The sequence below is a fragment of the Aphis gossypii genome, chromosome 1 (genome assembly GCF_020184175.1).
Source record: "Aphis gossypii isolate Hap1 chromosome 1, ASM2018417v2, whole genome shotgun sequence".
Lineage (NCBI taxonomy): Eukaryota > Metazoa > Arthropoda > Insecta > Hemiptera > Aphididae > Aphis > Aphis gossypii.
In genome coordinates, this window is record NC_065530.1 from 900,930 (window position 1) to 920,581 (window position 19,652).

Consider the following 19,652-nt stretch of genomic DNA (forward strand, 5'->3'; position numbering starts at 1 on the left):
TTTATTTCATATTTCACTGACGTCATTTCTGACGATAGCTATGTAAAAAGAAAACGGATAGAGCGTATAATAAAGAAATGGTTCATAGAGAGAGGAAAATAGTTTTCTGATTACTAGCCAATACCACCAAAAAACTGTAGCACATCAACGTACAGACTAATAGTTACTACCATAATATGGAGGGGAAATTGTAAACAATATTTTTTGATATATTAAGAAAAACAGTATGAAATATAACATAGTCTGAATGTACACTAAGCATAATTAGACGTTCGTGAAAAGTCGATTTCTTTGAAGCAGTTTCAGTTCGTATTAACTGCAAATGTTTCTTTGATAATGTTTTTCTACAATCCAACTTGAAAAAGATACTGTGATAAAATATTTTACCAGCTATACTATTATTTGTTATAATACCAACCGGAGTATTTTATCATTCAATGGAAGTAAGTACATGCTTTATTATTCTTAGTAAAAATAATTTCATTACACAAAATGTATAAATGTATAAAATATAATCATGTACGCAAAAATAAAAATAATTATTTAATTTAAATACTAAAATATTTTTGTAAAATTCAAATAGTTTTATTAAGAATACAAATTATCATATTCATAAAATATAAAATTGAATCGGTATGTAATAAATTATAATCATAATTTAATATACAACTATAATTGTATACCAAATCAATATAATTATAGAAGATAACATTGAAATGATATAAATTTTTCGCCATTTTAAAGTTTTGAATTAATTTGGTTAAATAAATGACAAATGATGATTTATAAACGAAAAAGAACTTAGTATTATGTGCAATATTTTCTAAAATCTTAGTGTAGCGCTAATTTCGAACTTTATTTTTAACACAAATATTTATCATTTTTATCAAAAAATAATAAATAAAAATTATTATTATTATTATTAAACACATGAAATATGTATTATCTATTTATTAATTTAAAAGTCAATAACATCGTATGGTAGAATGGCAAGACTAGGTTTGTTCTAAAAATAACTGGAAATTAATCAAAATATATTTGAAGATTTCATTGTGTATAATTAATAATAATATACGCCATGGTGAAAAGTCTTTAATTGCTGCGAATAATATTTTATTAAATTATTACTACAAAAAAAAAGGTATAACTCTGTATTAAATGTAGCTTTAAATTAAGTACTATAAGAAATACTTATGGGAAACCTTGAATTGAATTTCTAGTCTTAGCAATTAAAAATTGAATTCATTTTTGTCTACAAAAGAATTTTTTAGTATTTTATAAATTTTGACAAAATTTATCATCAAATCGATTACTATCAATTTATCAACAATTTATTTTGATTTTTTTTTCAACTTCTATAAGAACTGAGATTTTTTGTTTTAAATTATCAAATATATCAAATATAGATTTAAAAAATATATATATATCAAATACTTATAAATGGCCTTGATTTACTAAAATATAGTTTTTAATTTTATCATTACGTAAGAAATATAATTATAATTTAAGTTAACGTAAAATGTTTTGTTTGTAATGTTTGTTTGATAAAAAATCATAATTGAGAATATCTAAGATTCTCTATAATATAAAGAATCTCTATAATAAATTATTATAGCTAAAAAAAATAAACAATTTGTTTGATATTTTTTTTTAGTTTTCAGTAAAAAAAAAAACGAGGAATTCGACAATTCATATTCAAGTTTTAGGTATTAAAATTAATTTTTAACTACCTACAAAAAAGTACATGTTTTTATGAGTTTGTCAAATTCCAATAAATTTTAGCTTAACACTTAAAAAAAAGTTGTGACTAAATGAATGTTTGATATTTTTATTTGTAGTAAGAACCATTTATCAAGAATTTCGAAATATTCATTTCAAGTTTTTCATCAACACAAATAAATAAAATAATTAAAAACATTAATAAATAATTCAGTTACAAAATATTTTAACATATAAAACATAATTGATTTGATTGGAACTTGGTTTCACTTAAAAATGCCCATTTATTCTTATTTTTTTCTTTTATTTAAAAAAATATTTTTGCACTTAGTAACTATATTTTAATGTTATATGCTATAAGCTTCTTTCATTGTTAAATATTAAATTAAATACCTAACTCAAAAACTACTTATTCAAATTTCGATTTACATAAATCGAAATTTAAAAAAATCATTTGTTCCACAATATACAGTATTAAATAATGATTCTATTTTGAAAATAAAGTTGCTACTACAAAAATAATTGAAGTATTTAAAATAATACTATAAAGTATGAAGGATATATTATAAATTATTAATATTATATTATAGGTACTCGTAAAATAATTGGAAAATTCCAAAAAAAATTAATTTTAAGATTATTAAAGGATAAAATATTTTAATATACATTCTATAATTTGTATTTGTATAAATCATTGATTTTTACAATCTTTTTAAATAATCAGATTTTTTTAAATTTTAAATTTTAAAAACGGCAATTGTTTTTTTTTTAACCATATAGCCATCAATTTATTAAATAAATTGTTAAACAGATGATTTTTTTTTATTAAAATTTTAATTAATATGAATCGAAATGCGTTCGATTTTATTAGTAATGTTAATTTACGAAATAAATGGTGAACATGTAATATACAATAAATATAGCTCTAGTACGATAGATATTATAAATAGATAATAATTAAAAATACAAACGATTTACTTAGCTCATATTAATTATAGTAATTTTCAAATCGTTATATTATATTTTCAAATCTATAACCGTGGATTATTAATCTATTTTCTGTATTTCTTAATAAGTAAATGTTATATGAACAGAAATAATGTTCTCAATAATAGTATAATATTTTATGTTAAAAAAAAATAGTTGCTACATTATAATATGTATAACGAGATAGTCACTTTTACAAAGTTGATCTTTACTTGGATCTATAACTTGCATAAATGCATAATCTAGTTATTCAACAAAAATTTAAAATTTCAATTTTTTTTTTAATTTATGAATGATTAATAATAAAAATAATTATTATGTCTATTTGATTAAAAACACATAAACAATATTCAACATAATTTTAAATTTTAAATTCTTTGGCGTCGTACAAAACATATTATTAACTGTAAGGTAGTTTTAAAAACAAAATATGAACTATTCAAATTATTTTATAATATTTTTTATACACATTTAATTTTAGTTTATTTGATTGTACACAGCTCCTTAATTATTATTTATTATACTTATATAATATAAATGTATGCAATATGCATACTTTACATTATGTCAGATAATTTACATAAATAAAAATTGCAGCGTATAATTTGTAAGCAAATATATTTCTATAGTATGGCAAGAATAAAAACCCTAAAAAATCATATTTTTGTAATTATTAAAAATAATCAAACGAATTTTTATTTACAGAAACAAAAATGGTTATTTTTAACGTTATTATTGACCTACGCGTTAGCCGAACATGGCAAAAAGTCTTCTAATAGAAAACAAATCGAAAATTCAGAAGAATCTACAGAATCAAAGCCACCAGAAAAACGGGGCTTAGAAAATGTACTCGGATATGGCCGAGGAACTAATTCACACTCTTCGCCGGAAAGTTCAGACTACTCAGGGTTTCCATTTGGAAATAACAATGGTCGAGATGGAAACGAAGGGGATAGTGAACAGCTATCGGCTAATAATGAAAATCACAATAATGGTAACGGTTTTAGTCACTTTTATTTCGAAAGGGGCGTCCAAGATAACGGAGGCAATGTACAAGGATCCAATACAGCAGGATCAAACGACCATCATAATGCGATAGGGGGAAGAAATGCTAACAGTCATGGTTGGATGGCTAGTTTCTTTAAACATGAAGGAAACCCTGATATTTCTGGTAGAGGGCACTTTTTCAGTCCAGGTAATGGCGGCGATGATCAACATGGCTTTTCTGGTTCACAACAAGCATTCCAAGGGTACGAAAGTGGCGGAAACGTCGATGGACACGAATCAAACAGCAATGACGGTTTTAGAAGCAACATCGGCGGTTACGGTGGTGGTTTTGGTAGTGGTGGACATGGAGGAGGTGGACACGGTGGTGGAGGCGGACACGGAGGAGGCGGAGGAGGAGGACATGGAGGAGGTGGATTTGGAGGAGGCGGTGGATATGGTGGAGGTGGTCATGGCTTTGGGTACGGAGGACACGTCAAGACAGTGTATGTGACAAAAGAGGTACCAGTTCCGTATCCAGTTCACGTGGAAAAAAAAGTTCTATATCCCGTCCGAATACCGTACGAAAAGCCCGTTCCGTATCCGGTCCATAGACCATATCCAGTACACATTGAAAAGCAAGTGCCCTACCCAGTCAGAGTGCACGTGCCACAACCATATCCGGTAACGGTGGAAAAACACGTACCGTTTCCGGTAAAAGTGCACGTGGAGAAGCCTGTAGCGGTACACATACCGAAACCTTATCCTGTATACATCGAAAAAAAAGTACCAGTAGCCGTGGACCACCCTGTCCCGTATCCCGTGAAAATACCCATAGACCGTCCTGTTCCTATACATATACCAGTAGATAAGCCGATTCCATATCCGGTGGAAAGAAAAATACCATATCCAGTCAAAATACCCGTGGACAGACCGTATCCGGTCCACGTACCCAAACCATATCCCTTGCATGTTGACAGACCAGTGCCTTATGCTGTTAAAGTTCCAGTCAAAGTACCAGTCAAGGTGCCCGTTCCATATCCAGTAGAAGTCAAAGTTCCCGTTCACATACCGGTTCACACACAATCACATAACGGTTATGGTAACCACCATCAACAACAACAACAACAACAACAACAACAGCAGCAAACACACCATGACTCGTACCGGCAAGGTGGGCTACCAAATCAAGAGAGCTCATCAGACACTACGGGATATGGTACAGCGTTCGTAAACAATTACGATAATGGTTTTACCTCGTTCGGCAGTGGCCAAGATCAAGGAACGCCAGACGCCTACGGTGGTAACGAAGACTACGGATCTTCACATGGATGATCCATGTTCAATTTACCTATTTTCATACCATAGTAAGTGACATTTGCTGCCATTTTATTGAGCTCGTTGCGTTTGAAGCAATCAAGCATATTATTTTAGACTTGTATAACAATAATAATAAAAAACAATAAAAATAATATTTGTACAGATTATTGTCATATATGTTAAACGTTTTCATATAATAATAGTCTTTAGTATAATAATAGAATAAGAATAATATTTTGTTCGTCTTTGTAGATATTTTCGAGGTACTTATACGGCTGTACCTATGTACCTTCATTATAAACTATCGATGAGTTTTATGGTTCATAATATCACCCTAACCTTGAGTTTCCTTAAGTTCCGGTTTAGAAATGTATTTTAATCGGCATACAAAATAACTCGGTTTAGTCGGGCTGCCGGCTTGACAGTTTCTAATTCCGTATCGTAGAAATACAAATACAAAAAAAAACGTAAATTGAAAATTCGGTATAAGTAGACGCAACACAACAAATATGTGGATGTCAGTCGGTCTGTTCCGGCTTGTAAAATGAGCTCCATTATTTATTTAGCAATCCGCACACGCAATCCCGCGTATCCGTGTTTTCCTATTTATAGTACCAATCTAGTGTTATAGTAGATCGCGAAAAATGCCATAGCAATTACTGATTATTTCGGTTGTTATAACATTTTTGAAAACTAAAATGAATTCTACTTTCGTTTCCCGTCCGGTATCGCGTGTACACGCGTATTCTAACAATACAAAGACAACGACAACGACGACGACGACGACATACCGAATTATAGAAGAAGAAACCGAAACCTTCCGTTGTCCGTATGCGGTTTCCCTCTACTGGCTATTTCAAATATATATATAACGACCATTTGTATAATATAGTACATACCGACGAAATCGTTTTAGACGCCTGTTGACAAAACTACAGTATAGTTCTATTAAATAGGTATTTGATATTCGCGAATTTACTATGTTATTATTATTATTATTATTATTATTATTCTGAAATTATCATATTGAGCGACAGGTATTGTTGACGTTAGTGAAACTACGCCGAAAAAATACGAAATACCGTTACCATTTTATGATAAATTACAGTTAATCTTATAAGTGTAACTACTTGTTAAAATTATACACAAGGGTACTTACCCAATGTAGGGAATGTTGGCGGGCACGTGATATTTTGATCCCGGATCAAAATCTGTTTCGGACCGTAGTACTGGAGGCTTGACACCACCAAGTCGTTCACTAATAATTAAAAAAAAAAAAACAACACTATAAATTTATAAACTTATTATGATTATTATTATTATTTTATTTAAAATATAAACAATTATAATAAATACAGATTTTTGTTAAAAAAAAACAAACATTAAATACATGTCTATTTAAAATTGATAAAACTTTTTTTTATTATTATTCAATATAGTTTTAATAGTCTAAGGTAATTGATATTAATCACAACCTAAGTAAATTGTATACTCATTAAAAGTAATATATACCTACATATAAAAAATATAATTATTCTTCTGTAGATCTTTAAAAATATGTTTTTATAATTAATAAAATACACTTATAAAGTGATTAGTTTTATGTACACAATTATTTTATACTCCTGAATTTCTGATAATTCAATATCAGTTTACCTAAACAGTTAACAGCTGGTATCTATGAAATGAATATTAAAAATTAATTATAAATTGCTTTTATAATTTATATAGAGTAAATATAAATATGATATTGAAAGTACTATTAATTATTGTACATTTGTAATTTAAATACTTTTTAGACTAAGAATACAACATTTAAGACTTTTGGAGTATTTATCTGCATGCAATACTAGAGTTTAATAGAATATTTGTTTAAAGTTTAACATATTATAAAATAATCTTCTGTAATTGATATGTTCATATTATAACTATATAGAAGTAACTAGTAAATATAAAATGTGTTCTTTATATTATTATTATTAATATTATAATGTGATATATTTTATACTATACCATACTTAATATGTCACAAACCATAGTCATTTTTCATATCAAATGTTTGAATTTTAAAAATTATTTGTAATTTGAAATTTGAATTAATATTGTAAATTGTAATTAATGTTATTTTAAAATAAAGTTTAAGAATAATAAATTTTAAATTTCACATATAAATTATAAGTAATATAGTTAGGTGTTTAAATGAATACATTATCAACTACCTACATTATAACCTTGACATTTATATTAACTTGATAAAAATATTTTATGTGAATTATGAATGTAAAACTCTCATTGATAGATATTATATAATAAAAATGTTTACACAATAAATTTAATTTAAATAGTATATTATAATACAGTCAGGCGTATAATAAATTAAGTCTAATATTTGGTAGCAAGGAGAATATATAGCTTTTACTATAAATTTTAATATATAAGTTCATCATAGTTATTTTTGAAAAATGTAGCCATTCATAAATTTGTAATATTAAATATTTATGTGTAATGGTAAGTAGACATATATTATCAAAAAATTAAGCATTTTCTACTTCTTCTTCTATAAGTCAACATTGTAATGTATTGTTAGCTATAAACATTTATACATGTATTCAACTATTTTAAGTCAATTTTTAAAACTAACTATATTGTATACTACACTATATTATATTTCATATCATTATCATCAATATTTAATGATTTATTACCTCAATGAAATTCAATTAAAATCTCCAATATTCGGTATAAAAATATTTTTATTATATAATTATTAAAAAAAAAAAAAAAATTGAATTATAAAATATGTTTCTATCAACGAAAGTGTATTAACAGTCAACTTCGTGGCAACATAATATTTGCATAAACAGTAAAAGGTAAAAATCGCCCACATTAAGAATGGCCACACACAAAATACACAATTTATCCAAAAATGTCTACAAAAATTATCATATCATATAATATAAGGATAAAAAAATGATCAGAGAAAAATAATAAGGTAACACAAAAATGAGTTAGATCTACGCATACGTGGTATAGTTATTCATACAAATGTCAAACATTTTGTAATAATTAAGAAAAAAATATAGTGGGAGGTAGGTGCAATATTTTTATTTTTATAAACGAATATAATGAAATACGATAAGGAAAACTAGCACATTAGGAAACGCAAAACGTTTTGCTTTATTACTCCTTTAAGTTAAATTATACCTTTTCGGTGTATAATTATTAATAAATTATTATGCGAACAACGCTAAATGCTAAAACGAAAATAAATTGCATATACAAAACCCCTGATAAATGAAAAGAAATCCAACGTGGAACAACTATTATACATTTATTACTTTATAATATCTTATTTAATGAAATTAAGAACATCATGATAATATCATGAAAACATTGAATTATTTGAACATTTAAATAAATATAATATCTTAAACCTCTAACCTTAAATTATACTTTATATTATTCTCTCGCCGTTTTGATGCGGAAATTCATTCTACCTCCTCTATTCTAAATGGTTCTATCAATGCTCCTGATCTTCTTTCATTCATCTCTTTTCGTATTTATTTTATGTCTATACAACAAGACACCACTTCTTATTCTACGTCCTTTCTCAATATACTAACCACAACAACAATTATCCTTAACACAGAAAGCTTAGCCTTTTTAACACCATCTAACTTTATAATTTTATTATTTTTATAGTTTAAATTGTATTACAAATTAACGTAATACAATTATTATATAATATATAATATTAACTAATAACTACATTAACAATAATATGATAATTTAATCAGATCTAATATACCTACTGACTACCACTTACTACTAAATATAATAAAATATGTCATTTACCGTAAGTCCCACCAATGACAATTGTATCTCTCCTTATGCGTGGTACCTTTGAATATATCCCAACGCCATAAATCAAGTGCCAAGCTGAAAGGCAAAAATGTAAGTTTGTCCATTGCCAATCCAAATAAATAGTTTATATTATGGGGAATATCATCTACAGAGTTTAATATTAATCCCAACGTTTGCAAATGTTTTGGGGTTGACACAGAAAGTGATATTGCTTCACTCAAAGCTTCGTGGAATCCTTTAAAATTAAAAAATAATTTAGTACAATATAATATTATTTTTCTACAATCTAAATGTAATTAATGAATTTACCTGGATTAGCACCATCACGATACACCTTTGGTTGTTTTTTGTAATTCAAAAAATATTGTACATGAGCCATTTCATGATGAACAGTGATGAAATCTTTCATATTTACTTGAGTGCACATTTTAATTCTATAAAAATAAAAATGTATCTACATTAAATTTGACAAAAAATATGTAATAATATTTAGTAATCATCTATAGGTAATAGTTAAAATTAATATTATTCTATAAAAGTATAAACTTTTTATAAACAATTTATTTTTACTAACTACCTACTTTGAAATTTACAAAATTTGTAATTATTGCAATAGTACTCAGTATTAAATTATTATGTTTTTTTTTAAATCTTACATTAATTGTATTTAATAATTAAACATTGAATGTTCTAAGAAGTTTATTGAGATACATTTTAATACACTTAATGATTTAATTTATATTTAATGTTTATGCTATTTGAACAGTATAATCTACTATACTTTTAATATTTTCAAGAATTCAAAATACGTTATTAACATTAGTATAAAAGGTACTAAACTATAATCACCTAAGTCTATAAACCTACTGTATTGTAACAATATTAAATGATAATATACAAAATAGTTTCAATTTCATAAGAACATAATAATATTATGGATGCTAGATGGGAAATGTATTTCCTAAATACTATTTATTTTTAAACGGCTATGTTTGACAAACTTGACATTTTTAACAACATTTACAAACTAAGTCATTGAATAAAATAGATATAATAGTATATTTATAATGATTAAATTTGATGAACTAAATGAATTATTATAAATTACCAATGAGAAATTAAAAAAAATAGTAGGTAATAAATAATAAGTATCCCATGTTAAATAAAAATAGTAAACACATCTTGTATAATATGTTATGTCATGAAGCTGAATTACATTATCATCGACCATTGTATATAAAAATCCTGATGTTTTTGTAATTTAAAAAATTTATAGTCAACTCTCTATAAATAAATTTTGCGTATTTACAATAAAATATTTTTCTATAAAAATTTTTTTTTCAAATTTTTTGTTCAAAATAATTATAATTTTGAAACATTTTTTGTTGATCAATTTTGAATTGTTGTTTTTATTTCATAATTTATGATATTTATATTATATATGATTATATGTTTTATTTTAAAATTGTTTCTGGACATTTTTATTACATATATTATTAAAAAGTGCACGAAACCATTATATTATAATATTTTCAAATATTTATATTAACCTATAATCTTGTCTGTTGCAAAAATCCCAAGCAGAAGGTTGGCAAATTATAGGTTGTCCTGGAAGTTCCTCAACAACTGAATTCGCCCAAAAAGATTGAGGCATGGAACTCATATTTAAAGATATGAAAAATTCCTCTGCCACTCTAAACATCGCAGCTGGTGTGTATCCCTGTAAATAAATAATAATAGACTTGTTTAAGAACTTTTATTTCATATTTTTTTTCTTTAATAGTTTAATAGTAATATTATATTACGATATATACAACATGTTAAAAAAAATAGTACACACCTGTTTAATCATTTGAGGCGTGACATCCAAATAATTTTTTCCCGGATACGGTATGGTCAAGTCTAAAATATTTTCCCAAGACTGACCCCACATATTTCCTACAGCCCATAATACAAAAACAATAAAAATCTAAAACAAATACAATCATTCAAAATAATATAATTACAACCTAATATATGTGCGGGTAATGGCGCTTCTCTGCTTATTCTTTCAGGTCCGTAAAGGTCACGTAACTTCTTTCTAACGTAGGCATGGAGTTGCTCATATAGAGGTTTTATTTGTTCCCAAGCATCTTCCAATTCAAATCTCATCGATGGTGATTCATAAGGGAATTTCCACATCTCAGACGCGTCCGACACATCTAAATAATAATATATAATGAATAACAAATAATTCAATCCAGTATTCAAAAAAATGGAAACATAATTCAAAGTCAGAAACGTACTGTTTAGTAATGCTGCTTGATTGCTCACATCTACTAATTGTTCAAACATGTCTCTGACTTTTTGTCCTGTTCTTCTTCTCCATTCTATCCATGTGTGTTGTAGTTCATTCCAGTCTCGACTCCGAGACATTATTATGTTCAAATCTATAGCAAAATAATAATTTACACATATCTATGTATTCCGTAACAGTTTTCATAACCATACCCAAAATATTACATATTGCGAACACATACCTGGATCTAATCTGAGACCACATTTCAATGGTTCGTCGAAAGCACAAACAGAAGCGCTATTATATACAGCTAACATGTCATTAATAAGACGGTTGTACTGAAAAGAAAAATAAAAGAAAAATGAATCGTTATTATATGCGATTTACATAATTTTATGTTTAAAAAAAGTATCCACTCAAAAATAAAAGTATGTAAATGAATGGAATTCACTGTATTTGTAATGAGATTTTAAAAATTATCATGTCTTTTGTTTGAAAAAAAACCTGAACCAAGTCAATGAAAAAATATAATTGTAAGTATTTTGGTATATTCATTTTAACAGAAGTTCATTGAACTTTATTTAACTACGCACTATATTGTGTTATTAAAATATTCTTACTCTACTCAGCTGTTCTTGTGGTAGTGCAGCAGGTCCTGGCATTGATAAAAACTTGAGCTGCCTTCTAAGGTTGGGATCGATGACATTATCAAGATTCAATCTCGTCATTATTGAAAATACTTTTCTTTGGAATTCTGAATACAACAATTGTTGTTCCAGCTGTAACATTTTCCAATTTTTATTACACTCATTAGTATACAAAAAATGTTTGTGTATTATGAAATATTGTAAATATGTTGTTTTGGTAAAATATTTTTTACTACTATAATTACTTATATATATAATTAGCAATTAAATTAAATTCTATAAATATTTTAAAATTAATTTGTATTTTTATTTCAAATAATCCACTCAATTTAATTTCTCGCATTCCCGCAAGATTATTATTATGGAAATAACGATAATTATTAATATTGATAATGCAAGTAAATTGCATATATACAACGCCTGATAAACTCAAAACAATTACTGATACAGAATATTATTATTATGTAGCGAAATTATAAACAGTATAATAATATCTTAATAGTTAATAAAATTTATTAATTTTACCATTCAAATAAATATAATGTATGTAAAATAATGAATATAATTGTAAAAATTAAAATGATGAATAAAAATAATGTAGAATTAACAAATGAAAAATAAATGAACAAAGAATATTTTTTTATTAAAATAATCAATCGAACAATTTTTTATTCGACTAATGCTCAAGTACATAAGAGATATTATGTTTATTTTTAATAGCTCAAAATTTATTTTTACTTTACCTAGGTATAAGATGAGTTTTATACCAAACGGTATGGCAATAATATATATATACCAAAGTCGTATATTTTTATTCAAAAGTTCTACACCGTTTATACTTCATTATCGGAATAATGAATAATAAATAACTATAATATTTATTACCGTAATATATTATATAATTTTTAATTATGCATATAACTACTTTAATTGTTTTGTATTAAACACTATTGATAGTCGACTATTATATAAAATAAAGAAAATATAACCATTTATATTATTCATACAAATTATTTTAATGTAAATACTACCTACCTACATAATATACAAGTTGTTTACTGTGCAGTCTTAAATATTATTTATAATCATTGAGTAAATCATTTTAATTTTGGTAACTTCTCAAATAATATTATGTAGTTGTTTTTTTTTTTTTTTTTTTATAAATAATATTTGAAAGGAAAAATTATAGTAATTATATTATCTTAATAATCTAAGAGTATATTATAACTTTAATTTTGACCGTGTGATTTTATAAGCGCAGGGAATTAAACACATGCGAATTATTCCAATATTTTATTATATAGGTATATTATGTAGAACCAATCTTAAATGTTTGAAATTATTCCGTCGTACTTACATTTAATAATATAATATTAAAACAGTAGGTCACAACTCACAAGTACTTACATTATATTATATTTTATATAATAATATAAAAAACACGTTATATAATATTTCCAAAACAAAAAAAAAACCTACTATTAATATTTATTTAGCCATCATTGACGTTATGTAAAATATTATCCGAGTAATGGTACACCTCGATTACAAGTTTCCTTTATAATAAGAATAAATATGTATTCAGTCTTAAATTTTATTCCAATAATATTTTATGTTTTTCCCCCAACGTATTCGTAAAATCATAACAATTTTAAGAACTCAGATATTTACCGGAAACATACGAATATGTATTATTGTACAGCATGTACATTATAATACTCTTAACGTTGTAGAAAGATAATCGTTGATCATAATACTAAATACATAACATGATAATTCTATATAATATATATATTATATTATATGTATACATAAAGATATGTGTTGTGTTATACAACGAAACACTTGGGATAATGTCTAATCTCATATACACGAAGGAAGGCAATATGCATAATATATTACATACATTACATACGCTATATACTCCTACTGTGATGTAGTAAATGGTAAATGATAATATACGCAACTATTCGGACCATGCGAGAATAGTTATTATCAGATATAGGTACTATGATACACGTTCGTCATTCGTCAGTCCAAACACAGATTTCATACCGTCAAGGCTAACTATGGGGTTCCCGTGCAATTTTGGTCAAGATTCACATACCTTAGGTCTCACGCTTATGGGACAAACAATGCTCCGTAGCTGATAAAACGGAATAATAATATTTTCTAATCGTTACGCCACGCCACTGCAGCAGACGATGAGAGCTAATTGGATTTTGTAACTTTACGTAGGTATTAGGCGTACCTACAATACTATATACATACGGGAAGGGATGAGTAAAATATTATAATAGTATCATGTTATAATGAATTCGTAATCCTCATTTCACGATCACCTCAAACGCAGGACATCGCCATTAAAACTCGTTGATGCAATAAGATACAAAACGTAATGTGTGTACACGTTGATTTGCTTAAAAAATAGTGGTCTGAACGATTTGTAAATCCAGAAATCCCCGTGATTTTTTTAACGTATTCTAAGATCGGAACATCAATACATAAATAAAAATAAACGTATTGTATTTGCAGGTGAGATGGCAATATAGTCGGATATTGAGTGTTTTGTCACATCCATCCTCCGGATAAAAAAAATTGTAATAAAACTGCAGTTAATATTATAATAAGCATCAGATTTTTCTATAGAGTTTGATATACGTCAAATTTGTCGAAGGACTCTGAGCCCAATTAGAAGACAATGTCACCCTTATTGATATACAAAATGTAAATTATAGAAAAAATGTACGATACTTAGAAAAAAAAATTCACACCGATCATATAATATTCTTTCGTACGTCATATATTATTTTATATGTATAAAATATAATTTTGAACACGTCTAAAAAAAAAAGAAGAAAAAAAGTTACAACTAATATTATTCGTCGTTTTTTTATATTAGAACATGATACATATTATGTATATGTGTATATATATGTAGGGTACTCACGTACAACAATGTCAAGGTTGTGCTTATACGTTAGTCATGCATATCCATCCAACTGAATAATTGTTGGTCGGTTGTGTTGTAAACAATTTTGAATTACCGCGCCAAAAGCGACATGGATTTATAAAAATAACCACAAATCGTGTAATTTTACTCGAGAAATCACTGGACGTGAGTAGGTTTTATAAACGAGATGCGACCTTCTTATTCGGCGGTATCTCGAGCATGATATTTTGCTACTCTTTGCCACCACAAACGCTTTATTGTTAATGTAGGTAATTGTAAATATTTTGTAAATAACCTTATTAATAAAAATTAAAAACCACCGCTGCCGTAGTTCCAAATTTCAATTATCACAAATGTGTGATCGAGGCAGTATAATGTATAAGTACCTAAATGGCTAAATCTAATACTTTTTCGCAACGTCCTCCATTCATCCATAAATCCCAATTAGCGTATAGATACGATTATGTTTCATTTAACATTAACAAAACTGTCTAACGAATACGATATAAAAAATTGTGTTTAAACGTGTTTAAGGTAATAATTTGATTTTATTATCATTTAATAATTACTCACCTAACCTAACCTATAAAGAGAATAATTTTACGTGTTAATAATAATAATTATTTTAATAAAATATAAATTATACGATGGATATAAAATATATTTTGTATTTTTAAGCATTTAACATCACGTAGAATAATTAAAATTATCTCAAAATAAAGTTTGTTTAGTTATTACAGTTTTCTAGTGTTTAAATGTGTAGACAATTAAAATAATTTATTAATCTTGTTTTTATATCAAATTACTATTTATTATTATATCTTACGATCAAAGATGTTAATGCATTTACTTAAAAAAGATTAACTTTACTCAAGTAGTTTGTTAGTTTGTATCAGCATTATTTGAAATTTAAGTAATCTACAATTTACGTATAGTGGGTAGTATATTAACATAATATCACAATAAGTTTTACATTCGATACTTTAAAAATATTGTTAGCAAGATAACAATTTATTTTTCAATTTAATTGTTATAATTTATAAGTAATATTAAAATTAGGTACATAAGGGAGAATTTAATAATATCGAAACATAGTGTTTTGTCGAAATTATGAATTTAATAGTCTAACAATAATTTTTATTAAAAATTCTATTAGATTAAGTATATTTCATTTTTCTCTTAAATTTTTTATCAATTAACTATACTTACATAAAAAACAGGGAAATAATTTTTGAATTTTAAAAAAACGTTTATTTTGAATTCGCCTGTATAAAAATGTAAATGTGTAAATATTAAAAGAGCAAATAATCATAATTTTATTTTCCATAATAAAAATAGATATTAGGGGAATAATTATCAGCTATTTCATAATTAAACCCAATTACACATGAGCAACTGTTGTTTTATAAACTGAAAAGAGTAATAAAGAGTAAAGAGTTAAGAATAATAAATAATAATAAATGTACAAAAATAATATTATATTAATAAAGTAATAAGCTGATGTATCTCATAATAACTATAAATATAATACTTTAACAGTTAAATTAACGTGGTGGTTAAACATTCACACAGTTCTATAATATAAAAAATAATTAGTGACATATGCCTACACTGACCATGTAATTCTCATAATACATACAATTATGAAGGTATAATGTATATATATATATGTAATACCTACTATCTATTCTATTATTTATATTATATAAATGTGATAAATGTGCAGTACTATTACTATTATTTAAACTAAAAACAATAAATATTTTAATGGATATTTGTAAAGTAATTTTAATAATTATTATTAATATTAAATTAATCAATTATATGAAGATACTGTGAAAATATGAATATTCATTTGTTATTTTTCATCCATAAATTGTTCACCAATCAGATACATATTTTAAGTTAGAGTAAAAATTAATAATTTTGAAGTATTAACGAGTTATAGTTTCTGTTAATAATAAATATAGAACTGTCTTAGTTTATACTAAAAAGTATTAAAAAAACGTTCGTTTTATTTTATTGTAATTTAAAAAATTATACTCATAACATTATATTAATACAATTATATAATATACTTCATAATTATCATTGTTAACTTGATACAATAAGTATATTTTATTTTTATTAATATTACATTTTATATTAAAAAAATTGACTAGTTTTTCACTTTAATTCATGACAAAACAGCTGTTTTTACTTAATATTATTTATTTAAAAAAATTCACAATTGACGTCTTCACTAAATTTGTTTCGCAAATAAACTTTTTTTTTTTAATTATTTACAAAAAGTTTCATCATTTATGAAAATTACCTACTCACGGTGTAATGATATATATTTAAATATTAAATTATATAATAATACGTAATTGTTAAAATCTTGTCGTGAATAATAATCAAAAAGGTTACGAGTATACCAGCTATAGTATACTATAGTTTCCCATATTAATGTAAACATAGTACCTATATGCAATTGCAGTCTGCGGGAGGGAAAATAGATATTATATTTTTACATATCCGATGATATGAATTCAACATCAAATTATTTTAAGTCATCAACTATAATATACTATGTGATAATATAATTATTTTATGTACTTAAATAGCCTAGGTTTATAAACACGACAAAACAAATTGTTCAATTATCTGAAAAAAATGTCTCGTCGTCAAAGTAGGACTCCAAAGTTAGAAAAAAAATGTATTTGCCTAATTAATTGATATCTCTGATATGGTCGTGCCTGTACGTAATCAGTGTGATAGTTAACTTTAATAACAATCTCAACAATCTCATTAGAACATACCGCTCTTATTTGCGTTCCCTCGTTGACGTTTGTCTCGAAATCCCATTGTGCTTGGACGTTAAGGTTGCATTGTTGCGATCCGGCCACGTCGAGTTGTTGCAGTAATTGCCGGATATTGCTGTTAGATAATGTCAACGGTCCCTGTTGAATTGAAGATGTCGGAATAGGCGAAGTTCGTGGATCGGACCGGGACGTGAACCTTCCGGAAGTCTCGAAATTCTGTTCGGGTTCGTCGGTAGTGAACTTTCTGCCACCCCGCTGGAACCCTTGCTGTTGCTGTGGTTGCTGCTGCCGTTGTTGGAATATCCCATCAAAACCAGTCCGCGATTGTTGTTGCTCCTGTTGTTGCTGCTGCACCGTATACCTGCATTAAAAGTCAATCTTAAAATTGTACCAAATATGTTGAAAATAAGTGTAATAAATTTATTAAGCTAAAGAGGTAGGAATGGGCAAGATCTAATTTGTGGCGATTGATTACTAAAAAATTCAGAATTTAGTTTTTGTCTATCCTCATTATAAAAACGTATTTAATTAACATAATATTACATATTTCTAGAAAATTATAAAATATATTAAAAATTACAAATAATTACATAGAAGTTACACTACATTGTCTTTTATAATGATTAATTATTTTTTTTCAAAAAAGTTTTGAAAGTACATGATATATTAATAATAAATATAGTATTATATATTTATTATCACACTGGTTGTATAATCACAGAATAAAACTGTATGGTAGGTACGTACCTATTGAACGCGTCCTGCAGGATGCGACGACGGTCTTGTTGATCTCCACCGGCTAAAAAATAATCATTAGGATCCAAGTATTTGCTATCCACTTGGTCGGCCTGGCATCGGGCCAACCTCACGGTTGAAAGGATCGTTGCCGAAACGACAACGATCGTCGCTAAAACGTTCATATTATATCGCCAGCGAAAAATCCGATGAAAATAATTGCTACAATGATACGTTACAATCGTTTTTACTAAGGTAAGTTCCAATGTATAATATTACGATAAGTTCTTAAGTTTTATTATTTTTAAACGTGTTAATCGCTGAAAAGAAATCTTTTCAGAAAAAAATTCGGAATATTCAAAAAAGACAAACTCCGTCACACAAAACCAAAACTCCGCGAACACGGCGATGATCGGACTGCTGGTATACAAATCGTGTGTGGTGCATATATGAGGCGGCCTAATGAGTCGTACATAGATACTGATAACGACGGCGACGACGACGAAGAGACTTGAACGCCGCCGCCGGGCTTCCTAATAATAATAATAGTAATAAAACAACGGTTTGGCGTAGGTGGGGAAATTATGTGTATATAGAAAACGATTCTACACTGGACGGCGGCGCGTGTCGAAAGTTTGCCTTGAACCGCATAATAACATAATATAATAGTCAACGAGATCTGCCGACGAGAAGTCTCTTTTTTTTTTAGTTACTTGTCTTTCAAAACAAAATACACGAAGAATAATATTATATTGTAATAAAAAATAGAATATCAAATAATGTATTTTCGGAACTGACATTACAATAACTTATATTGTATGAGTTTTTTAACGCAATATTATCGATCAATTAGATTGTCTATCATTATACTATAATACGTATATATAAGTACTCTAAAAGTCTTGATTCATATTTCCTGATTCGTATAATACCTATGCGTTTACCCCGGTGACCGCACTGAAAAGCGAGATCATAGAATATGTACCTATCGGCAATTATTACAATAGAGTATTATAACAATATATTCCCGAAAATCTATCACAGTGTCATGCGTTTATCTTCTTTTCATCAGTTAATATAGTTGATATTAAAATATTTTTAAAGAAATATATAATAATATTATTATTATATACAGTATACTGCAGAATTATATACTATATTATTCAATTTAAAAAATCGACCTTATTTAATAATATTATTATTTTAAGGTTTAAATCGTATTCCATACACGAATAAGTCCACTATAGCTATAAATATCTATGTATAATTTTAATTGTTTGATGTATCTACGGGACATATTGTCTCAATTCATATTGGATTAAGCAGCATTTTTTACCGGTGTTTCATTTGTTTTTGTCAAC

The 19,652-nt window shown here is 26.6% G+C and overlaps 2 protein-coding genes across 2 annotated transcripts in view; one reads left to right on the forward strand and one right to left on the reverse strand.

The window, feature by feature from the left end:
- The window catches only part of LOC114120823 (angiotensin-converting enzyme), a 37,453-nt gene extending 18,676 nt beyond the window's left edge, over positions 1-18,777 (reverse strand). The window contains exons 1-11 of the mRNA XM_027982868.2: positions 18,304-18,777; positions 17,554-17,917; positions 11,773-11,931; positions 11,394-11,490; positions 11,160-11,303; positions 10,884-11,075; positions 10,715-10,812; positions 10,425-10,594; positions 9,184-9,308; positions 8,866-9,109; positions 6,170-6,268 (exon numbers count right to left, since the gene is read on the reverse strand). Of these exons, the coding sequence (XP_027838669.2) occupies positions 6,170-6,268; positions 8,866-9,109; positions 9,184-9,308; positions 10,425-10,594; positions 10,715-10,812; positions 10,884-11,075; positions 11,160-11,303; positions 11,394-11,490; positions 11,773-11,931; positions 17,554-17,917; positions 18,304-18,476 (1,865 nt within the window). The 5' untranslated portion in view covers positions 18,477-18,777. The remainder of the gene's footprint in view (positions 1-6,169; positions 6,269-8,865; positions 9,110-9,183; positions 9,309-10,424; positions 10,595-10,714; positions 10,813-10,883; positions 11,076-11,159; positions 11,304-11,393; positions 11,491-11,772; positions 11,932-17,553; positions 17,918-18,303) is intronic.
- LOC114120825 (uncharacterized) lies at positions 151-5,172 on the forward strand. Its single transcript, XM_027982870.2, has 2 exons — positions 151-443; positions 3,412-5,172. The coding sequence occupies exons 1-2, from the start codon at positions 438-440 to the stop codon at positions 5,023-5,025; spliced, it is 1,620 nt and encodes a 539-aa protein (XP_027838671.2). The 5' UTR covers positions 151-437; the 3' UTR covers positions 5,026-5,172.
- Positions 18,778-19,652: the final 875 nt, after the last annotated feature.